At 43.3% G+C, this 24884-nt stretch overlaps 1 protein-coding gene and 1 long non-coding RNA gene across 13 annotated transcripts in view; one reads left to right on the forward strand and one right to left on the reverse strand.

Moving 5' to 3' along the window:
• Window positions 1-609: 609 nt before the first annotated feature.
• LOC308569339 lies at window positions 610-4627 on the forward strand. Its single transcript, XR_014000674.1, has 2 exons — window positions 610-2971; window positions 3005-4627. It is a non-coding gene; the product is annotated as an uncharacterized lncRNA (long non-coding RNA).
• A 4833-nt stretch (window positions 4628-9460) lies between these two features.
• PPP1R9A (protein phosphatase 1 regulatory subunit 9A) overlaps window positions 9461-24884 on the reverse strand; it is a 148518-nt gene continuing 133094 nt past the window's right edge. For 7 of the 12 annotated variants that reach the window (XM_081163070.1, XM_081163074.1, XM_081163064.1 and 4 more), the window contains 8 exons: window positions 24588-24879; window positions 20779-20866; window positions 20596-20673; window positions 19704-19905; window positions 14594-14713; window positions 13065-13088; window positions 11412-11594; window positions 9461-9836 (listed from right to left, as the gene is read on the reverse strand). In XM_081163070.1, coding sequence (XP_081019196.1) covers window positions 9624-9836; window positions 11412-11594; window positions 13065-13088; window positions 14594-14713; window positions 19704-19905; window positions 20596-20673; window positions 20779-20866; window positions 24588-24879 — 1200 coding nt within the window. In that variant the 3' untranslated portion in view covers window positions 9461-9623. The remainder of the gene's footprint in view (window positions 9837-11411; window positions 11595-13064; window positions 13089-14593; window positions 14714-19703; window positions 19906-20595; window positions 20674-20778; window positions 20867-24587; window positions 24880-24884) is intronic. The other 5 variants (XM_081163066.1, XM_081163075.1, XM_081163067.1 and 2 more) reach the window with 3 other exon arrangements.

Below are 24884 nucleotides of genomic sequence, written 5' to 3' on the forward strand. Positions count from 1 at the left end.
ACTGTGGTCCAGCTGCTTGCTTGCCTGTACGGAGAAGTGGGTTCAGCACATGCAGACACCGCTGGCATTTGAATGGCTAGAACGTCGCCTGCTGTACCGGTAGAATTGCACATTGGTTGCACTGACCCCTTTTTGCCACCTGCTTTTTTGCCACTGCCCCTATCCACTTTCTTGCTTCTGGCCTTTCTCACCATTGGCATATAACCACTGGAAGGTTGCTCATTACGGAACGCTGCCCATGGGCTAAAAAATGCCCTGCTCCACTATCGCTGATAATGTGGCCATATCTACAACAAACCTCCCACCGTACTAGTATGGTTTTTGCATGACGATCAACATATCCTAACTTGTTCTGTTTAAATAGCTTTCTCCCCAGTTTCCAAGTGCATTGCTAGAAGGATAATACATTCTGTAACAGGCTAAAAATGTTGTCTTCCAATTACTGCTTCTACTATTCAGGTAGGTGGCCATGTTGGTCTGATGCAATCAAAATAAATAAATAATTTAAAAAATTTGTCCAGTAGCACCTTAGAGGCCAACTAAGTTTGTTCGGGGTATAAGCTTCAGATACTGATGAAGTGTGCACGCATACGAAAGCTTATACCCCGAACAAACTTAGTTCTCTAAGATGCTACTGGACAATTTTTTAAAATATTTATTTATTTATTTATTTATTTTGATTGTATCTACTAGTGAGTTGTCTTCATTGCTGGCCTTTCTGTAGCTATTTTCTACAGCTATCAAGAGTTAAGGTTCACTGCAGAGAGGCATTGTGAGCAACGTTTGGAGATATTAAGACAGTGCCTCCTTTCCTGAGTTTTGACGGAGTCTTCCCTTGTCATTTGGGCAGCTTTCAACCGAACTGATGAAGTGGTTACATATTCTGAAGTGCAGCTGTAATTGCCTCTTCTTAGTGGTACTGAATTTTGATCGGCTTCAGTCTTTGCTGGGAGATTTGATAATGTGGGGAGGGGGCAAAAGGTCTTCACAACTTCCTTCCCTGCTGTTCCTTTTGTGAGATTTTCCTGCCTCTCCTCAGTCGTTGCTTGCTTGATTTGCTGCTGCTTCAGTGCCATTTTTAAATGAAAACTTTGGAATACCTGTTCCCTATGGTATTTCGGCTGATTGGGGGTCACATAGAGAAATGAGGATGTCATAGCATCATGTACTGGCCAATTAAAGTTGGCCATATAGTATGGAGAGCAAAGAAAGCTGTCAGAGTGCCCTTAGTCAGAATGGAAAGGAAAGGGAAAATGCACCCACATTCTCTAGGCAACTAGTTGATATTATCCATCTTGCCTTATGCTGGTGCTTTTACTGCCCACCAGTGCTGTATCTTCACCCCGATTTAGCTCTAGTTATATGTGATCAATTGCATCAAAATACACACTCAAATGTGTTCCTGAGTGCGTCTTTGTCTGTAACGCTCTAAGGATGGGAGATAGTTTCAAGGCATTTGGAAACAAAACAGAATGCCTGTCCAACTGCCCCAACTAATAAATATTTATTGTGGTCCAAAGATCCATAGAACAATTTCAGAACAAAATACAGCCAACCACAAAAGAGAGAAACTGAGGCGGTCATTTTGTTTTGTCTTGAGTTTGATGATCTTTGTTTCTTTTGACTTCCGAAAGAAACTTTGCCACTTTGTCAACACCTTCGTAGTCTTATAACCAGCAGGATTTCTAAGGGAACTAGGACAACAGAACCAGTTTAAACTTTTAAGCGTTGACAGGATTAGCGGACAATGAAAGTACACACAGGTTTTGCTTACCAAACACAATGCGTTCTGTGGAAACTCGTTGTTAGGCAAGCATTTGGATAATGAATCCATGATTTCCACTACTTCATATGGAAATACTTCTAATGTGGGATTTGTCTGATTTCTTCCCCCTGCCCCTCTTCATGGTTTCTTCTTGAAATGGCTGCAGCCAAGGGGGGTTGGTCAATTTGTCCGATCTATCCTGCTTACTGATTTGTCTGATCTTGCTCTCCCACTCTCTCCATGGTTTCCACTAGAAAATGGCTGCCACTGACCAGCAAAGCGCAAACAAAGGAAGTTGGCTGTCTGGATCTGTGGAGCACATAGCAAGGTTTTGGCATAATTCTTTACATGCATATAAGCGGATTTTAGGATAGCGAGCGTGTGGGTAGTGGGAGCTGCCTATGCAAACACTTTAATCCTACCTCAAACCTTCTGGTCTTGCTGGAAGGGCACTTCAGGCATTTGCTGCAGCCTTGCTTTTTTACTTTCATGCTAAGCTTTTAAGTCAGCTGGGCAGGGTTGATTTCAGCCAAGCTTCCCTGAGGCAGTTTTGCTTATAAGGCATGGGGGTTGTTTGGCAGACCAAAAGAACATTTGTTGCCCAGCTACTTTGAAATTGGTTTAAAGTTGCCCGGTAAGTAAGTGCAATATTAAATTCTAAATTTAGAGCCAAGGCTGCTATCTTTTAGTTGAGGTGAGGGACTGTAAAGTCAGGTTTGAGTCGGTTGGTCAAGGCAGCTGAAGAATCTGGTTTTAAGGAGGCTTGTTCTCAAGAGCTTTGTGCCCTTCCTAGGTACTTATTTGGCTGAGTGCCTCAGATACAGCGCATAGAGGCACAACATTCATGCCACTGAGGAAGTCCTAAGCCTTGTGCCTTTTTCCAAATTTGTGAAAAGCTTTCCCGTTTGAAGGAAAACTATTATGCAGCTGTGGGAATTTTCAACCCCAGCAAAATGTACTTGTCAACTTCTGAGTACTCCAAAGAGTCTGAGGTGAAAGCAGAGGCCTCTTCCTCTCCATGGGTGTAATCCTGCATAAGGTCAGAGGCTCAGATGTAGAACTCATTTCATAGAATTGTAGTTTGGAAGGCTGACCGTGAGGGTCAACTTGTCCAGCCCCCTCCAATGCAGAAATTCTTTTGCCCAATGTGGGTTTTGAACCCACAACCCTGAAATTAAGTATATCATGCTCTACTGCCAGCTAAGGGTTAATGCTAAGAGGCCCAGGGTGCTTTCCAAGACAGAACTCGGGTTGCCTTTCCCTCTTTGCTGCATGCAAATTTCACCATGCTTGTGGGCCTAGCCTTCCCCAGAGCTGCAGTGAGCTGGCGAGGACAAAACGCAATTCCACCGAGGAGTTTCAGTATTTCATTTATTGCATTCGTTGTCTAACAACAATACTCATTGGCAATAAGTTTATATACACTAACAAATTAATCACAGTTTTTTCTTTTAAAAAAAGAATCTGTAAGAATACGAAGGGCAACTGGATTTTTTTTGTTTGTTATTATTTTTATCTTAATGCCTCCAAGTAACTAAACGTAGAGAGACGTTGTTTTTCCTGGGAAGTTAAATCTTTTGAAAAAGAAGGACAAATTAAGAAAGCACAAGCATACAAACTCAGACAGGGCATTGCAGCAGCATCTTCCATGCAGATGATTTGACACCTAGATGTACAAAACTAAAAAATGAACTAAAATACCAGGATAACATGCAATTCATACATTAACACCTCCCCAACACACAGTTCCCCCTCCCCCTCCCCTTTGACTGACAAGCCAACACTCTGTTTCAAAGCAATGGGGTCACACAGTGCACTTCTCGAGGGTGGCTTTGGGCTGTCTTGTTTTAGCCAGATGCAACACTAGCTAAGCCAACACTGGTTTGTATTGCAGTTATGAATGCAAAACTCCTTACAAAAGCAGGAGCTAAAGTGACAAACTGGCAATGAAAATATTTCTGGTTGGGCAAGTTTTTCCTGGGGTCATTGCCATTTAGAGGTTTTGCTGGCATTTTAAATTGGTTTTGCTCTTCTTCTGGAGTCTACTTCAGTAGTTCTGAGTTATCCTTTTCCTAGCTAGCTGTGGCCCTGTGCAGCTAGGGGTGTTTACAATAAGCTCAAGGCTCCATCAATGTCCATTCAAAGCTAACCCCAGCCTTCTGAAATAAAAGAGGACTTCTTTTTGACAACCAAAGGCTCGTTCACTGAGCACCGCTGCTTCAAGCCATTTGTTTCACTGGTAGTTGTGCAAGGAAGAGTGTGTGAACGTTTCCCTGTAGGGTGTGGGAGCTCCTTCCTGCACTGTGAAGATAAAATCAGAGGTCTGAGTCAGCGGTGGAAAACCTGTGGCCCTCCAGATGCAACTTCCATCAACCCCAGTCAGTGTATCCAGTGGTCAGGGATGATGGGAGTTGTAGTTCAGTAACTGGAAGGCTTCCCCATCCCTGGCCTCAGTCAATAGCTGGAGACCATTCTGTAACTCCATGAGAAAAGTGCTCCAGCTTCCAGGAGGGGGAGATGCAGCATCCGTGTCCACCTCGTCCTCTGCATCCTCTGATGTTGCCTTCACAGCGTTATGAGGATACTAAGAAAAAGGGCTATTTGAAGTGCACTAAATTAAGTGGAGAGGTGTGGTGCATCACAAACATCCAGATGAAAGAAGCAACCACTATTTGCAGAAGAAGAACTTCACATTCTAAATAAGATGCATGCACCTTATACTCAAAACCTACAAAGGTCGACTTTGCTTTTTCCTGTTATGAGAATGACTCTGTTTGTGCCCAGGTCAATAGCGGCATAAATCGCCATCTTTCCAGTGTCGGAGGAATGCAATGGGAATAAAGGGGAAGGAGGAGAGACCATCGACCCAAAGGGACTGTGAAATATGCGAATGACTCGACAATTGCAAGTGTTGATTGGCCAAGTCACAATCCCACTCTGCGAAAAACTACTCAAACTTTTCCAATAGAATTCAAGCATACAGTTTACAAAATATCCAAAAGAAGTGATTTCTTCTTAATAGCAAATCTCTACTAAATTGACTCTGCCAAAAGAACAACATGCATAAAGACATCCAGAGAAAACACTGGGAAATAGAAGCTTTAAGAAAACGTCCTGTTTAAAATCTTGTGGTCCCTCAACTATAAAATGTTTTAATGGATAACCATTCCACTTGCTCAACATGCAAGAGGTTGGGCCCAGAGTCAAATTCTTTCCTGCCTTGTGGCGAAGAGTCATTTTCCTTGGGGTCTGCTTGACTAGCACCCTCTTGTGGGCTGTCTATATGTTTCAGGCTCCATGCCCAACTTCCGGAGCCACATATATTTGTGTGCAAAAATGGGCACACACGGGTCTGTTTTCAAAACAGTTCACCTCTGAAAACCTTCCAGTTTTGCTGAATATCTTTCATTATTTTGATTTAATGAAAAATAAGTCCAAAATCAACTCTATACCTTCTGTTTACGTACAAATTTTCTTAAATGAGTAGAAACTTCCAAACTACGCAAATGAACACAGTCTTGAGAAAACATCTCTTTTTCTTCTTTCCAGCATCCTTCGCAAAGAAACAAGTTTGCTGATGGGTTGTTGTTTTTCTGTACTTAGGAAGAGAGAAACAAATCCACACTTTCTCCTGCTGAGGCACAGTTTAAGTACTGTTTCTATGGTTATAAATAAGAGAAACCAAGAGGATTTATTCCTATATCAGAAAACATATTGGTCTGAATGTTAAATAAATGGCACTAATTCTAAATTATATCTGACAAAGTTCCGGAAAGGGCTCTCAGTTTACGTGCCTGACTTGGTGGTCATTTGGTGTTAAGCATTCATACAAATCATGTTTCTGCAGGGGAGAGACTTTCAAGGAGCTGGGTAACATCTTGCAAGTGCAATGCAGAAAGGAATCCTAAGCATTAATTAAGAGAGAAAAAAGAATGTTATCACTGAAGGCAGAGAGGGAAGGGCAATCTCCCGATGGCAACAAAACGATAATCACCCATTGTCACCTCTGATCCCTTTTCTATACTCAAGAAAGACCTTCTAAAACTTACATACCCTGTTTTTAAGAGCTTTTTCTCAACGCGTAGGTCATCAAACTGTGCAAAGTTTCATACAACTAGACACTATGTAGCGACCCCCCCGTTTCTCTCTTTGGGTCTTTAGTCTCACAGTCCTGTTTAACCAAATGCGAGACTAGTGCAATGAAAGGAAAAGTAGTGGGAGGTACTTTTCTCTCTTCTTAAGTGACTTACCGCCCAACCATCACAGATTTTGCACCAAGGGGGATCCTTCTGCATGTGTGCAGGCCAGCAATGCTTATGCCCCAGAGGTATATATGCACACGGATATGAAGGCTCCGGTGTGCAGGAACAATGTGACAGGCGATGGCTTCACCAGCTACTTCAGGCAGGATGAAGCCCTTAGGCTACCTCATTTCCCACATATTCTGTAGGGGCCTTTCCTCTTCCCAGACTGCAAGCGGGTAACCCAAACAACACAGGAGGGGGCCAGGCAGTGGTTGGGAACTCTGTGGAGCAGTTTTTTTTATCAGGTTCTGTCTGCATGAACTGAGTGGGTCCTGCCCCTGCAGACCCCCCCCCCCTGCACTGCCCAAACTCTTGTTCCTGCGTTGGAATCTTTAGTTTGCATGGAACTTCGTTAAGCACCTAACTTTGCCGGCTGCTAACACCACCACCCTATTGGAGAATGCAAATTGTGGAAGTGCTTATAACCAAAATATGTAGCAGCCTGCCTTGGCGGTTATGAAGCAGGTGGGAAGCTGCTGAATTGTTGTGCTGAGCCCTGTCTAATGGAACGAGCAAGAGAAGGAGCTCAGGTGGAGCCCACACTTTGGGGGCAAACACGGCTGAATGTCGGTGCAACACTCCCACCCCACCCTGCTCTGGGGGGTATGCTCCAGAGATCAGTGTACTTTTATTACAGGTCTGGGGGATGCTCGGGATTGGCAAAATCTGAGCTAATAACGAAGGGAGGAAGAAGTGCTCCATTTTCCAGTTCCAGTATACTGAATGGACCATCTCACTTTGGCTGCAAACAAGGGAAGCCCAGGCAGCTGAGGTCCATGTTGGCTGGCTGTGTCTTCCGTAGGCGTGTGGCAAAGGGCAAGGTCTGCACAGCGCATCTTCTCCTACCATTTGAAAGGCAAGGAGAGGAAGAAGCTGCGGTTGCCGCACTGACAACTGTTGAGAAACAAGCCCCAGCAACGTTCACTCCAGGACCGCTACTCCTATGACATCGGAAATACCCTTCTGGTCTCGTTTTAAATAAAAGATTGGAAACACTTTTAGGAACATTTCAAAAATGTTTAGAAGAGGAGCAGGAGGAGGAGCAGAGAGGAGCAAGTAAAAACAGCCTCGTGTCCATGAAGAGGAGAACTCTGTCCCCTTGCTTCCTCTGTTCTGCTTCAAATATGCTCCCCCCATTTGCATTTTATGCATTTCTTTCTTAACTGTAGTTATTTAGGAATGTCTTTTTTCTTTTACATTTTGACCACTTTCACATTTTTTCTTTAAAAAAATCAGATTAAAATTCAGTGCTCGACTCCCAAATTGCCACCAAGCAATAAACAAAGAAAGAGAACAATTACAGGATATAAATCAAAAGTCGTTATCTGTGGCGATAAAACCCAATTTACATGGTCCTAAACAGCAGGGATGCAAAAAATCAATATACAACGCAATATAGTCCCCCAGGGATCTTAGAAAAACAAAAGAGAGGATATAAATAATGTAAAGCAGAGGAATGTGCTCATAGATGTTACTAGTATATACATCCAGTTTAAATTACAAGCATGTAAACATAACTTAAAAGAGAAAATGAGCATCTAATGCATTTAACCTTAATGCATTCATAGCTAAAAATAGTACATCTCCAGTTTCTCCCAGATAATCTTGTTTATCTAAACAAAACCTTTTAACCTCTTAAAATAAACCAAAAAACACTAGTCTGACCAGATTTCCATCTGAGTTTTCTGTTGAATTTGTGTCTTGAGGAGAAGCATTTTTTTTCCAGTGCTGAAAAATATGCCCTCTTTCCAGAGGTGTGCTGACCTCCCCAAAGCATCAATATATCTAAAACAGTGTCCTTGACTGCAGATATTTGTTATTCTAGCTGCAGATTTTCAGTTCAAATGTTGAATCGGAAACATGAAAAAAACTGCACTGGGCTTGTGGGGATGCAGAAAGCCATCAGAGAGATGAGCCACATGCAGCGACGCATGTACAAAAGGGAAAAAAATGGGGGAGGGGGGAGACTATCCTGGCTGAAATGACAATGTGACCTCCTGCACTGGATGGGACTTGCTAGCAGCACTCCAGTGAGAAGCCCAGGTAGGCTTTAAAGTAAATCTGGCTGCTAAAATGATATAAATGATTAACAGAATCCTTTTAATCGCATTCATCATTTGAGCCCAGTTTTCTGCCTGTTGAATCTTAGTCCCTAGTTCTGTGATAGGCAGCACCAAGAGCTAACCAAAAATGAATTAACCACAGAACAGGTGGCTGGAATCAGACCCTCTGCATTTGTGCAATGCTCCAAAAGGGAAATGAGGCTATTGTCCAGCGTTTACTGAAAAGTCTCAATTGCAAATACTGGGATTCCTTTTCGCTTTCTTCTCTGCTGCATCATTCTACTAACGGGACAGTATTTAATTTTGAAACTCACATTGTCTTAATTGGCATCTCTCTCTCTTTAAGTACACATTTTAGCCTTAACTAGGGTTCATTCTGCAGGTCAATTTCAGCAGGTCAAATCCCAGGTCTGCAACCAGCCAGTCTCATACTTGCTCCCATCCACCCCTTGCTCCTCATCAGCCCCCCACTCTGTGCTGAAAATGGGTGGGGCATATTCCTTAGAAAAGAAACAAGAGTTTCCCGTCCACTATCAGTTGAAAAAAGGAATCTCATGCTACAGGAAAGAGTAGCTAGGGACACCCCCCCCCCTTGACCCCGAGGAAAACAAAGGGAAAACTGTATTCCAAAGTTCCAAAGCACAAGCCCAACCTAGTATTAGAAACCTAGCCTCACCCGCATGCTAAGAGGGTAAATGTTACTCTCTGCTCTCATATTAGCAAGTTAAGGCCCTGCTTCCTTCGTGAGCTAAACTGCTGTGGAGTTCACAAGGGAAAGGGGGGGAAATAAAATAAAGGATTGCCTCCCTCTCTGATGAGACAGACTCTGCTGCCTGTCATCTCCACTGTATTGTTTCAAGTCTTGAAACCATGGCTGCAGGGATGAAGCCAGCATCACCTCTGAGCATCGCTGCAAACAGAGCCCCGCTTCAGAGAATTGGGGGACTGAGGTGTCAAAGCGGGGCGGCTGTTCCCGTGAAAAGAAAGGATAACTGATACACAGTCGATTCCAGTTTGCTCCCTTTCACAGGTCCAGTGAAAGCTTCTCAAGCGATGCCCGTTTCTGGAGGCAATCTTCAAGTTTACAGTACAGCAAGCTGCAGCCTACCGTGTCCTATGCCAATTTACGGAAGGGGCCAGACACAACCAGCACAATGCAAAGGATGGAGTGGGGATGGGGAAAGGGAAAGGCTCTGAATGCTGGCCCAGACTTGGTTCGCCAGCCCAGTTATGAGAAAATGCAAAGTGCAGTCAGGGCTTGCGGCCGGCCGAGTAGGCCAAAAGTACCAGCGTGTCCACCAACTGCAGGAAAGTGTAGCTACACAGTGTTCATTTCCCCTATTTATTCTAGTTAAAGCCTCCGATATGAGTACAGAGCTCTGTGTAATGAAGACAAGGAGGTAGGGAAGGAAAACAAGACTCGCTTTTTGAGTTTCTTCCCTGAAAGCCTCTTCCCCGGTTCCTAATAGAATAATCATCAACTCTTATTCATCACTGCTCATTAGCTCCCTCTGTTGGATCTGGCGAGCGCTTCTCCGGCTTCCGGGGCTTCCTCTGAAACTGCTCTTTTTCTTTCTTCCTCAGTTTTTCCCTTTGCTTCTCCATCTTCTCTTGAGCTTTGCGAGCTTTCTCTATAGACACTCTCATTTCTTTAATTTTCTTTTTAATGACAGCTCTGTCTTGGGAAGATGTCATGCCAAGGGCCTAAGAGCAAGGAAAGAAAGAGAGCAACGGTTTAATTTGTAGCACCTTCTAAACATTTAAGTTGGGTGGAGAAGAACCCAGTGCTCTTTCACAGCTTGACACCCGCATTCGACAAAAAGAGGGATAGCTAACTCACACCAGTGTCTTCTGCCTTCCGTACAAAAAGGGACTAGTGCAATGTTTGATTGCATGCAAGCTTCCTCAGTCCACAGTATTAATGCAACGGTATCCATAAATGCAGCCCCCGTTGCCTTTGCTTATAGCCTTGCATATCCTGAACTGAGCACCAGTCCCTGTACAAAACCTCCCAGTAGTTACTCATCAGCAATACTGGTTTAAATTAGTCCTGCATGTGTGAGCTGCTCTTGCCTAATGGGTACGGGCCATGAAAGGTGCATTTTGAACGCTTGCTTTTCCCACTGCGACTGTGCTGTCCTGGAGTGACGGCCTGCCAAGTGAGGGTTCCAGGTGCCTAAAAGCCAGATGTTGCCAGAAGCGATCCCTTAGGCTGATCAATGCTTTTCCAAAAATACTAGCAGGATCAGCATGAGGGGGAATAACAACGACGACATCTCCCTCGCAAATAGCTGCTGCAAAGCCCAGCAAGAACGTGTTTAATGAGCTACTTCTTGATTTGCTTCCAGGTATGGTTCCAGTTGTAGTGGGTAAGCTGACATCTACAAGTGCCTTTTGATGCTGCTGCATGGGGAGCGAATGAATGTGTGTATATGTATATCTATACCTTCAGGGGTGGCCACAGACTTAAGAGAGCCCTAGCCAAAATGGGTTAGGGCCCTCTTTTATGTTGATGTGTCCCCCTGAGCTTGCCTGAGAGTGGTGTTGATGGCAGCATTCCAAGGGTTAGCTGGGAGCCATCGTTTTTCATTTCCCACAGTGCCTTGGGGGTGCCCGACTACAGGGCATTGTGGGAAACTAAAGATGAGGCTCACAGATTCAACTGCCCAATGTGAAGGGCCCAGGGCAAGTGCTGGCACTGATGAGCCCTGCTGGGCCCCAGAAGCTGCCTATAAATAGGTCTGCCTATTTATTTTTATGGAAAATGGAACTCACCTTTGTGTGTGTGTGTGTGTGTGTGTGTGTGTGTGTGTGTGTGTGTGTGGCAGTTACCTAGTCAGCATGGCACAAGGTGAAATGTGATACAACCAAAGTCTCTAATAATTTGGCCAAAGATGCAATACCCCATGCCATGTAGGCCATTTTGTTTGTGCTCTAGCACTGTCCTTTTTCAAGTTAAGAAAAAAAGAACACTTTTGGTATATAGAATAAATTAAGCTTGGTACATTGAAAACTGCCCATTAACAGTGCACCCAGGGCTTTATTTTCAGAGATAATGATGTATTCAGGGTTCCAACTGTTATTATATCAGCAGCATAATCAAAATCTCCAGCAACTTGCACCGCTTCCATTATTTGTTACTTGCTAGTGTGGGCTTTGTTAGTAGTAAGAATATTTTTATTTTATTTTTTGGCATCCAAGACAAGTATTTCCCACTAACAGATCCCTTGGGCACAAACAGAATTCTGAATCTTGTTTGCCACAGTGAGAGGCAATTACCTTAAGCTTACTGCCATCCAGCTGAACGAGACGCTCTCCGTTTATATTTTGGGCAGTGAACTCAGGGACATACTGTTCTAGATTCAGGCTCATTAGCCAGTTGGTAACCTGTTGCACGCTCCATTCCTGAAAGGCGCGATTTGGGGACTGGCTGTGCTTGGGAGACTGTCCATCATCAAGGATCTGTAATGAGCATATTTCAAAGATCAGGTGTGTGAAGGTGGCATCATCGTTTCATGAGAGAGGCATCATAGTGGCACACTTTCTGATGGTACTCAAATACCCGATGTGCCTATCGATATGCAAGACCACCAAAACTGGCTTGTTGGGAGTCCACATACTTCAAAAAGCCCATCTAGTGCGACAGATACTAACTATTAAAAAATGAAGTGGGGCTGTGGAAATACATAGGGATGATAAACTGTTGTCTGACGAAGTGAGTGGGTTCTCCTGGCCTATGTTTCCGTGGCTTCACACTGCCTGGAGAACAACCCAAGCATCTGGAAAAGCCCCCTTTGGTACTGGAAGGACCAACTATTGTTTTACTTTCATCTCAAAGTGATACGTGCTGATTTAAGACAAGTAAAAGTGGCAGGGCAAAGATTTCATTTGAATGTGGCCTTCTCATGGTGGGAGATGGTATTTACCATACCAGGGAGCTCATCCAGAAGTGGCACATACCAACTGTTGCCATGAGAGGGCACATTCCAATAAAGCACCACATTGCATAAGTCAGTAGCACCGGTCAGTCATGAGAGTTCCTCTGTTGGACTGCATACATCTGAGAATGGCAGCTTCCCTTCAGATGAGACAGTGACCAGGGAACCATGCAAATATGAATCGCAAAGCAAGAACTATTATGCTGGGTTAAACCAAAGACTCATTTAGTTTAGCATCCAGTTTCCTACAGTGGCCGACATGGTGCCACTGGCAAGTCCAAAGGCCGGGCATGAAGGTAATATTCATCACCCAATGTATTCCATGGCACACCGCCTCTGAACCTGAAGGTGGCATATAGCTGTCATTGCTTGCAGCCACTGATAAGACTCTACCCCCCACAACCTTGCATAAACCAATGTGCTGTAGAGGTTAGAGTGTTGGACTGTGTCCTGGGAGACCAGGGTTCAAATCCCGACTCAGTCATGACACTCACTGGGCCAGTCACAGTCTCTCAGCCTAACCTATCTCACAGGGTTGCTGTTGAGTATAAAATGGGGAGGGAGAGAACTATGTGTGCCAGCTTGAGTTTCCTGAAGGAAAGGTGGAATATAAAGGTAAAATCCTCTCCTTCCCTCTAGTGGCCATCACTCCTCCATCTCATGGCAGCCAATTCCACGCATTAATTTTAGGTTGTGCGAAAAAGCAATTTCCTGTTTTCTGGTCCATACTTACTGCCAATCCAGACATGAAAATCAGGCCTTCCTGTCCCAGGATCTAACTGTGCCTTTTAAAACTGTGCCCCGACACAATAGAGTGAGTTTTCAAAGTATTAGCATTGTGGTGGGAGGATTTGAGGGTGAGGGAAGAGAGGCAGGCATGCACTTTGATCCCGTAATCTGCTACCCAAAAGCAAATGTACCAAAGGGAAAGAAAAGAAATGCCTATATACCTCCTAGTACAACCCTCTCCAAAATGTCTCATTATTATTCTCACCTCGTCATCAATCATATCCAAGCTCTGAGTCAGCAATAAAGAAAATGGGAAAGAACACATTATGATATACAGAAGGTGTGCAACTGTTCAAATAAATAGGGGATCACTGGGAACTGGCTGAGGACGTGGCAACAATCCCTATTTAACAGAAATGTGTCTTTTTCTAAGATATAATTGAGCTAGTATTAGTTAGTTCAGATTTGCCTGAACATTTGTTTAGCATAGGAGGGAGATGCCATGATGGTTCTAGTGGCTGAAATCTTCAACTGACCTATAGTTATATACCTTTGCTGGGATCAACAGATCTGGAATTTCCCCCAACCCATGAGTTAATAGGGCAAGAAGTTACAAGTTACCATACGGGGTCAGTGCTATTTAACCTTGGAGGTCTTGATTGCGCCTGGCTATAACTCCTAACCTGAACCATCCTTGGGAGTAGGAAGCCACCCACAGGTTAGCCCAATATCCATATGATTTAGAGTATGTATGGGGCATGGAAGAGGCAGGAAAAGTGATTGCCTTTTAACACCCAGCTGAACATGCTTCCCACTAAAAGGCTCAATTGTACTTGGCTTGCAGCAGCTGATGCTCTAACATCAGCTCACTCACTTCCAGGTTTGTGGTGTTCGGGAGCCAAAACATTTGATTCACAAGGCGTTTGGGATCCAAGGTACGACTGTGTATATGATCCAACTAAATTTTATTTACAGTAGATCCACTGAAATTAATGGCCCCAAATTAGCCATTTTTTAAAAAAAAATTCCAATGGATCTTGCATTTCATACAACCCTGTGTGATTACATTTATGTAGTTGCAATTTCATATAGTTGGTTGGATTTCTGCCTTATTAATATTAGTATATTAGTAGTAGTAGTAGTAGTACCCCACCCATGTGACTAGGTTGCCTCAGCCACTCTGGGTGGCTTCCAACACATATAAAAACATAATAAAACATCAGTCTTAAAAAACTTCCCTACACAGGGCTGCCTTCAGTTGCATAGTTATGACATCTGATGGGAGGGCATTCCACAGGGTAGGCACACTGCTGAGAAGGCCCTCTGCCTTGTTCCCTGTAGCTTCATTTCTTGCAGTGAGGGAACTGCCAGAAGGCCCTCGGAGCTGGACCTCAGTGTCCGGGCTGAATGATGGGGGTGGAGACGCTCCTTCAGGTATACAGGGTCAAGGCTGTTTGGGGCTTTAAAGGACAGCACTAACACTAAGTATTGTGCCTTGAATTTATGTACAGGGCTTTGATTTTATAGGATATATGATGTCCTAAGCAGTTTTCACATTTAGTCTTTGACTCAAAATGCATTAGGCCGTAACAAATGGCATTGTTTCCTGTACATTTCTGAGGAGTGCACCGAACTTTTTGTTCCAAGTCCACCAACAGACACATCCTGTGGCGTTTCTGATTGTGAGCTGCAGTCATAAAAAGTATTTTCCCAGCAAAGTTAAATTCAGCCAAGAGCTGTTAGCCTATTAACTAATCCACAGGGAGCACAGGAGTTATTTCCTACTACGGATACCTCATCAGATGACAGTGCTATGGAGTGTGAAAATCCTGGGGTTTTCGGTTCTGTCCCTAAGCCGCTCAGATCAGCTGAACTGGTGCTGCTGGGACTGAAGTCGTCATTGAAAGCAAAATTCTGTAAGGAGACAAAGAAGAAAACCAAACCCATCAGTCAAATGGCGGAGAATAGGCCTAAATGTCCCAATGAACTGGCTTCACCCCGCTGAGCAGGCACAACTCAGGAATGGTTGTGATAATTCACATACTGCGGAGTATGAAAGGAAACTCAAAGTGTTCCTCTTTACAATGTCTTGAAAAATGAAATGTATTGTCATTATCTGCAAGTGATGAAGACAGAGCTTTCTGCACACCTGGTTTACAGTTGTAGATAATGCTGAGCTGAAAGCTCTTGACGGAGAACAGTTGTTGGCTGGAATTTGGGTTTGTGTGTGCATGAAAATGGGCTGCCAAAAGATTGATTTCTTAGCGCACGGGGGGGGGGGGGAGAGTGGATGATTATTTTTTAAAGGGGGTTGCTGGAAGCAGGCTAGCCACCAGGAGTAGCAGGGAGAATTCTCTCTTTTTAATGTAAATGATTGCAAGGGAGTCCCATTGCTGCCTGCCATCTCCACCCCCAACACCTTAGTTGTGCCATTCCAGGGCATTCCTGGGGAATAAAATAGCTGCAACTGAAAAATGATGTCTACCAGTGGGGACTGCAATTTCACCCTGAGAATAAATGAAACGGAATGAGGTGTAAGATGGGTTTGGAATAATAATCTGACCCAGCAGAAACGCAGGATTCACTGAAGGATCCCTAGGCCTGGAAATGCTAATCCTCAGAAATTCCTGATCTCCATGATATACAGAATTTTCCCATTAGGATAGGCTGTTATTTGACCACAAGATACAATTACCTTTTTGTAAGGGGTGTGTGTGTCCCTAACCAGAAAGGAAGTCCCACCCCCCACCTTGCGATCAGCATCAAAGAGATTCATGGAGTCATTGCTCCTTTCCTTCTGATGGTAACTTTGTATATTATCAAACAATTTAATCTGTTCCCGATGTTTTGTGCGACAACCGCACTGATTATCTGAAAGATAGGCATAGCTCAACAATCAAAATGAACACAAAACAGACATTTTGCCCCTTATCAATGCAATGAACAACACATCACATTTTATAGCAAAGACGAGTAACGAGGAGCAATTCCCAACAGAGCACTTTGTGATATGTACATTTGGTAAAATTCATCCAAATTGCCATTAGAGGAATCCTGCAATGGCATACGCCAGGCTAAAAACAACAGCAACAATGCAGTTAAAACTAGCAAACAGAGAGACAGACAGATAAACCCCCAAAATCAAGATACTCATGAAGCTTTTGAGGTTTATTAAAAACAAACAAGCCACATACTCCTAAAAACCAGCAATGGGCTATGTCAACCATACATAAACCCAAATCTGTTTTGAAGGTGAAACTTAAAAGGGGAACTGAAACAGAAAAGCATTCATATATTAAACTTAGCTTTTGGCTGTAGCATAATCCAAAAACATAAATAATAATATTTCTGGCTAAAATGCAAATGAGAATTTTAAGCATTAGTTTACATCAGTATATTCTGCACATTATGGCAAGTTTCTTTATTTTGTGATGTTTGTAAAACACAAAGAACACTGAGTCAAAACACTTTCGTTTTTCCAGGAGGCTCCTTTGAAGACAACCTCCTGCACATACCCTGAAATTTAGTTGTTCATTTCGTAGCCCTGGAAGCCTCCAATGTCAGGCTTTGGGCTGAACTGGAGATGATGAAGATCTCCCAACACTTTTTCATTTAGTCAAATAATGCAGGCGTGCAGAATGGGAGGGGTGGCGGTCTATTTGCTTACACAATCATGGATGTGGTGCTCAACTGATTTTCCCTGAACAGCTTTCCTGATCCAAAATCTCTCTCCCTGCCCCCTTTCTATCGCACACACTGTTTTCAGACCTACAAAGGAGTGGGATGGTAGAAGGTTCAGAAGCTCTGCCTGTTCTCGCCACTGCCTTACATCACCCCAGGTGTGTTTTCTAAGCATGACAGCCACATCTGTTGGACTTGCTGGCCTAGCAACAGCTCCTAGGGAGAGTTTTACATGAAATATGGCTTGGGTGACTAAGCACTCTGACTCTATTATTTCCCATGAAAACTGGCGATTTTGCCTGCTGCTGAATTTGAGTAAAAGTGTGGGTGGGAACGGACTGGGTTAGACGATAAGATCAAACGTAGTCTGACCTTAACAGTAATTCCTTTCCTAAATATCTCTGCCACTGCCACTGCCCTTGAGCCATTTGTCCTTTTCCATGGAGACTTTTAAAAATGGAGAGGTTTTGTGCTGGGAAGGAACTGTCCTCTTGACATTGGCATGGCTGCTGCTTACCTGGATGGGGCTGAGGTGGTGGGTGCATGTGGATGCACTGGCGGTAGTGTCAGATGGATGGTCTCACTTTCATTAGCCTTATTCCCACCCCCATCCCATCTAGGTAAGCAACAACTATGCTGGTGTCAGGAGCAGGTGTGCCGGGTATAGGGGGCAGAGGGGGACCAACTCCCCCCATATTATGGGGCAGGGGGCTGCCACCCCCTGCCAGGCACCCTCTGTGTGCCCCAGCTCCCGCCCGGCAGCCCAGGAGCCAGGCGGCAGCTGGAATGAGCAAGCGCAAAGATTGCCCTCTGCACATCCTGCCCCCTCGGACAGTGTCACATGACACGTCACTTGGCCGCACACCCTCAATGCGGGGGACAAGTTGGCACCCCTGGTCAGGAGTGTGGCTATGACTCGCTGCACAGACCACGATCAGTTGCGGGGGCTTGTCTACAGTGCTGCTTTACGCAGGTCTGGTGAACATAGCTGTAGCTTCAGAAACGCGAGGACTTGCTATGTAACCACCTACTTAACAGCTAGTGAGTGAAAAGCAAATGCTGCCACCATGATAGTTCAATGAGGAGCTCTTCTCGGTTTTCAAGCATAACTTTTGTCGAGAAACACTAAAACAGGAAGCAAGGAAAAGGCCAGAGCAGACAGAAAGCACAAGGCAATGTACAGTAAATATGGTGTCTGAGCAGGATTTTATCTTTGCTGCAGGGCTTCCCCTTCTTTAAAGCCACACAGCAGAAGCAGTGATGCTGACCATGCTTTTGATTTAAGCACTGAGCTGTAGCAAACATGTAATTTAACCAGTTTCAATTGAAAAGGGCTGTATGGTGTATAACAGAGAAGTGTGTCGCCGTGTAAAAGGTGATGCCCTGAATCGGTGAAACCAAGATCTGAAAATGCTTTTCACAAAGAGATGAAAATAGCCAAATTACAGAACTAAGCTTTCCCCCTTTTGCTTCATAAAAGACGGTGACTTCATTTACCTGCTATTTATACTTATTTGCCTTTTTAAAATGCCTTTAAATGTTGCTTTATTCAAATGAGGTTCTTTCTGCATTCATCCCCACTGGACACAGATGACTAAATATGCAATGGTTTTGCTGTGGTTCTGAACTCTTTGGTTGCAATTACAACTTGGCGGTTCTGTCGGGCTGCTCCCATAAAAGTTCAGTTTATACACACAAAAGCCCAGTTCACACATTCTACAAAGGACAGAAGCAGTGTGCAGGAAAGAACAATAAAAGACCTGTGACACCTTATTAATATGAATGGAAGACGTGTAATATGGTTTTGTTTCAATGGAGAACATAGGAAGCTGCCTTATATTGAGCAGAACCCAGCTCAGTACTGCTCACACTGACTGGCAGACAGCACCTTGCACTGGAGACAGTCTCAGCTTGGCTACACATCAACCAAGGCGTGTTTTCAGAGCACAACAATCACACAAACTATCTGAATTTCATTTTCACCCTCATATTGGTCAAAGGGATTCTCAAGGAATGCTGCAGAGATGAAGACGACTAATATGTGGAGCATGTAACATTGCCGCACAAAATATTATTTGCAAGCTACCATGCTAATAGCAACATGCAAGCACGTTAAAAGGAAAAAAGGACCAACATTCATTTTAAACAATTCAATTTTTCTTAGTTCAGAAGAACTTCAAAATGGAATTAAACGTAATACCCAAGATGCTTGACAGGAACATCTTGTCTGGTGAAAGGAGCAGGAATGACAAAGTAATGAAGAGATGGAACAGCGACATTTTGTTTAAAATGTGCCAATATTTCAGTGGGATGTGTTAAAGCTGACCCTACAATCAATGCGGTAGTCAAAGCAACATATTTCAGTGTGGCTCAAAATACTTACTTGCACTTTAGGTGAGAACTTGCAAAAATAAAACAAAATAAAAATTGCAGGATTTTTTTTTTTTAAGCAAAATGGATGTTGGAGCAATGAGGCCATGCCAATCAACAGTTTCTGGATATTACAGGAGGAGAGGGTTCTTTGCACAAGCTTAATTTGTGCTTAATTCCTGCAAGATTGCAGCATCATGTGCCTTCAAACCATGATCTGGAACATGGAAGTCTCTCTCTTTCCTTTTTGTTTTCATTTAGAATAGTTTGTTTTTTATTGTATTGTATTATGAAAAAGCTTCAATATAATTTTATGGAACAAAAGCTTTGAGAAATAAGAGGGTATCCCCTACAATTTGGGTTTGCAAATACAGTGATAGGCTTTTAACAGGGCAGTGGTTCCTCCTGTTCCCTCTTCCCCCCTTAGCAACTTTGAACATTACATGTTGCACATTCCCTCTTTCCTTTCTTTCATGCTTATGATTCCCATGGGTTCATTTTCATCCAAAAAAGCCAAAGAGCTGCAGCTGTTACCTGCCATGGTTCCCGCCCCCCTACACATCTACAAATTAAGCAAGTTCATTAAAAAGTCCGAACAAAGACTGTCCAGCTATATATGCTGGCATCAAGCCCACGTTGAGCTTGGCAGTTTGACACTAGCATATAAATTACTCTGATAACATTCATTGAAGAGACACAGAAGACAACCTGGAATGCTCATATCACATTTTTGCTGAACAACGAACACGTTGCTTGCAGTTACTATAACGTAGATCCTTTGCGTTAAGCCAGTAATAACAACCTCGCTTAAGCCACTCCATGCACTGGGGAGGAGGTACTTTGCATTTTCTACCTTGCACCCCTTTTTAGCTGGACTTAGATTTTCAGAGGAACGATCAGTTGAGCTGGTAGGTGAAGGCAGATTGCTGGAAGAATTGGATCTCCTGCTGCTCTCTCCATACCATGCAAATGGAATGGGACTATGTGGGAGAGAGGAGGACCGCTTGATTAAAGACACTCTACTTGATGAGCACTCCAGCAGCTCCTTAGTTGTCCTGTTTAACACAAGGTAGTAATGCACATAGATTAGACATTTAAAAACTATAAAGTCGCCGCAGACAAAAAAAGAGTAAAGGAAGAAGTGTGCATGCACACGAAAGCTCATACCAATAACTAACTTAGTTGGTCTCTAAGGTGCTACTGGAAGGAATTTTTGTTTGTTTGTTTGTTTCGACTACGGCAGAGCAACACAGCTACCTACCTGTAACTGGAACGTATACAGTACATCTTATGAGGCAGCACAAAGTAGTAAAAACCTACCATCAACTATACAGCAAAGAATAATAATTTCATGCTATTCAGCTATTGCCTGAAATATTAACTGTTCTTCACTGTACAGGCTATTTTGGTAGTCCTAAACAAATTAACAAAAGCTAGTATGAGGTAAGATGTTGCAAGAGATGTAGCACTTTCTTTTTTACCAGCCGCAGATAGTTTGGTGGCTGCAACTGTAGCGCCGGGGGGGGGGGGGAGCAGCTCCAGCCTTTATTGTTGATGCCTTGGTTACAACTAGTCTGGACTTTTGCAGTGCTCTCTATATGGGGCTCGTGTAAATTACACAGCTTGAAGGCTGGAAAACAGTAAGACTGCAAGCCAACGCACACTTATGAGCAAGAAAGTTCCACTCAACACAGTAGGACTTATTTGAGCCTGAAATTGGTTATACCCATGCTATTCACTCATACCTGCAGCCAGTAGAGACCCTAACTGCTTCCTTCTCCCTCCTCTTCTTGCCTTTGTTAGAACTCCTTCTCAAGGGAGCCCTACAACGTTAAAAGAGTCAAAAGAGTGTCCAAAAGGTAGTACACCATTTATTTATTTATTTTAAAAAAGGTTTTAATCTTCGTTAATGAGAAATCAATGCTTACCCCAAGTCCACAAACTTTTGTTTTATTGTCCTTATATGCCCCGTAGAAGGGCTGGATGTTCTTGGGGACTGTATACCTGTGGCACCATCTAGGACATATTTGTACATTAAAAAAACACAGTTCATTATAGCCATTTGTGTTTTACCATTAAAACAGCACTTTGTTTTTGCATCCAGAAAAATTCACGTACACACACACAATCACACACACACACAACCCCCCAAAATCATAACAAGTCGAACATTTATTATTCAAACAAGGCAAAACGTTGACCGTAAATGTATGGACCATATGTCTGTTAGGAAAGACCTTTGCTGTAATCTAAAAATCTGTATTTGCATACAGAGGGGGTCATCAGGTTCGGTCAAAACCTTTGTTGACGTTTAACAGCTGAAGAGACAAGCAGCTTGTTAAACTGAACTGTGTCTTGCTTCTTAGGCAGTGGGAACTGCTGTAGTGAAAACATTTTTAAGAAGGTCGCATGAGAATCTTCCCTCTGTGCTAGTTGTAGATTCTTTAGATCATAAGCCCGGGCAACAATCAGTTCTTGTTTTTGCACAATCACTAGAAAAATCTCAACTACGTCTCAAATTCTTCATGTAGCTTACTTGCCTATTTGCCACCATTCAATCCCAACAAAAGGGCTGTGGATGACTTGCTAATTTATCATGTACATACATACATACATACATACGTACAAAAGCTTACACTTCGTAAGTAATTAAAAGTCCAAAGAAAACTGGAGTAAAAGGAAATACTATGTGCAGTGATAATGTGTGCCTGCATAACATTGAAAGATACAAGAAAAGACAGAAAGATTAAGACACATTCCAGTGATATCTACTGCAATGGCTAATTAGTATTGATGCTGCTAATGTAAAATTCAGGACCCAGGGCCCATGTTTCTTTCTTTCTTTTTTTAATGTAGAGAGAAGCTCGGTTTCTGTATACCAGTTCTTTGCAGCTCTAAGCAAATAACCCAGCTGCGATAGATGGTACTGGTAATTTTTTCAGGAAGAGATGCGTGGAAATGAGCATGTTTGCATACAGACATGCAAGCCAGGACCCAAAGAGGTGCAATACTCCACAGCAACACATGGGCTTCAAAGTCCCTTCCTCCCCAACAGCAAACCTGCCACCCAACAAGCCAGCCCTGAATGCTGTGGAAGCCTCAAAAACACCCTTTGATGCACAGCAAGCAGCTGCTTTCCAGAAACAAAGAAGCGAAAAGCCTGCTGTGCAAGCAAGACTTTGCATGTGCCTAAAAGGGCTCCTTGTATCCTGGTCAGAAAGTGTATTTGCGCTGTTACAAATGTACTGCTATTTTTATAGTGCACTTTGAAACCTCCCCCGGGGTGAGAAATGCAGAAAGGCTTTTAAATCACGAAGGGCAAACTTCCCGTGTTAACAAGAGCAAGCAAACTATATAAATCTAGGGGAACGTAACCAAAAGGCATTTTAAAACAACAGAGGGGATGCAGAGAATCTGCTATGTGCACACATGCGCCCATGTGTTTGAGAGAGAAGGAAGATGGACTGCAAATGTCCCCTTCTGGCAAGATGCCACACGCCTAATGGGGTTAATACATCTGACGGCTCTGTGACTGTTAGGGGGCCTTGGGGTTACATTAGACTGCTAGGATAGGGGTTGGAGTTGAAACAGTCTTGTGCTGAATTTACTGAGTAGGAGATTGACATCAAAAGTGTAACATATTCCTCTGCTAGCAGGCCCGAGTGCCAAAAGGAGCCCCTCAGGCCTCTCTAGCTGGCTCACAGGACTCTCCCCAGTTGTGCCCCACTGTCCCTAGGCCACAGCCTTCCATCCTCTGCCTGGCCGAATGTGTCCTTGAACAGTGGAACATGCCCAAGAACAGTACTCTCACTTGCCTGGTTGGAGAGATGCACTTAGGTGCATTCAAGGTATGAACGGCTGTGCATCACTGCGAACACGGAAGTGGCACGGAAAAGGGGCAAATACGCCCCTAAAAGAGCACAAAAATGGCACAAAACGGCGCCTAGCAATCCCACAAACCTTTGAAAGTGCAATTGCAGGAGCCTTTGTACCAACCTTTGAGGCCTACAGAGAGTTGGGAGTTTGAGCAAGGAGGTTTGGAGAGAGCGATTGTGGTGGAGTTTGATGGATTTTTGTTTTTTTCAAAGGTTTTTTAAAGGGTTTCCAGAGGTTTAGTAGTTTGCCGGCTTTTTCAATGGTGTTTCAAATATATGCGATTTCACTTAAACACACGTTGCTACATAAATGGGGAGTTGCCTGTCTAGAAACCGTGGGCTTGTGCGTGGCTGCCCTGCAGGCTTCTGCATGAAGGCAAGTCACACCTGTTGCCCATGGTCCCTGGAAGACTGACCCCCCCCCCAATCTCTTGCATTGTATTGTAAAAGAAAAGGAGGGGGAAACTTTCTAATTATCAAATGGTTCCTACTGGAGCACAGAATTGCTGTGCCCCAATTAGAAACACTTGCAAAAGAGGTCTTAATCCATTCAAATATTTCTATGCTGAAGCAAATGGTTTCACTTTGATTCTAACATATTCATTAAAATATGCTTTTACACTTAATGCTGCTTGTATAACACTCCTGGCGGGAAAAACATGGGATTCTCCAGTGAGTAAACATTATTGAGAAATAATCATTATTAAGCGATTCTTGCTTGAGTGGGGTCATTGAGAGCAATTTTGATTGTGTATGTGAGTTATTAGGAAGAAAGGAGATGATGAATACAAAGGAAGAACAATAATGGAGTTCAAGACTCTATATTTATACTACAACCCCCCCCCACACACACACACACTGAGGCACCAATTCACACAATTCAGAGAGTGGGTAGTGTCACAATCCACTAGTTTTTGTCAGCCTGGCATAAGACGATTCCCTATGTTCTGGATCATACTTTGAGAGCTGTATATGTGCAAGAATTTCCTTGAGCTATGTATTTTTCCATGAAGATGGCAGACAAACTAAAACACAAGCTTTTGTACCACCTTCACTTCTGAAGTGCAATACATCGATCCAATCCCTCTCTGAAACATCAACCACAATTAGATACAAAAGCACTGGACCTTCTCTCACAGGATGTGAATTCCTGACATTGTACTTAAAACACTTTGCAAGGTTTCAGAACAAATCTAAAATAAGTTCTCCCCAAACTAAATTGTGTGCCCTTGATTTAAGGCAAAGACTGTATTTCACAGAATTTTGCAAATGTTTAAAATAACTGAGACATATTCTAATTGTATCTCCCAATTCACTCATTCCAAAATCAGCCTTAGAAAAAAAGCAATGGTTTTAACTAAACGGTTTAAAAGCTCAGAATGACAAAGAGGAGAAAACCAGACTTTCTAATTAGGGAAGTGCATAAAATGTTTTGTTGGCACCTTAATTTATGACCACTTTTTAAAATTACATGTATCTACCAGCCATATAACTGAGTTCTCTGGGTGGTTTGCACATAACTAAAAATGCAAACTACAGTACAATATTTGACCCCTTAAACCTATTACATATAAATAAAAGACAAGTAAAACCAACACAAAGACAGCAACTTAAAATCAACTTAAAATCAACATAAAACAGCTAGCAAATATCTATGAACACCGACATGTATCATTAAATTTAAAAGGCCTGTGAAAACAAAAATGTATTCGCCTGGTACCTAATGTATTCGCCTGGTACCGTAGTGTGGGGAGCCAGGTGACCCTCTCTGGGAGGCGACAGAAGGACACAACCACCGACAACTGAACTCATTACATATAGCGAGAAAAGTGACGCAGCAGCATGCAAAATCACAGCTATACCTTCATCATGGAAGATACTCCTGCTGGTTGGGTGATGCACAGGCGAAGCTTCGTAGCTCAGACAGGATTTTGAAGGTGAGGAGAGTGGAGTATCTCCATGGGAACATACACCACTCGTGTACGGCCGCACTTCGTCCTGGTTTCCAGTTATGTTGTCAAATGCAAACGTTGCACTGCTAGCCACGGGGGAAAGGGAGGAAGCACCAGAATCTGATGCTGGTGAGGAGGCTCTCATACACATAGGCAGAGGTGGTTTGGTAATGTGCATGGGACTACCGTAACTGCGCGAAGGCTGTT

This window comes from Podarcis bocagei, assembly GCF_964188305.1.
Source record: "Podarcis bocagei genome assembly, chromosome: 12".
Taxonomy (NCBI): domain Eukaryota; kingdom Metazoa; phylum Chordata; class Lepidosauria; order Squamata; family Lacertidae; genus Podarcis; species Podarcis bocagei.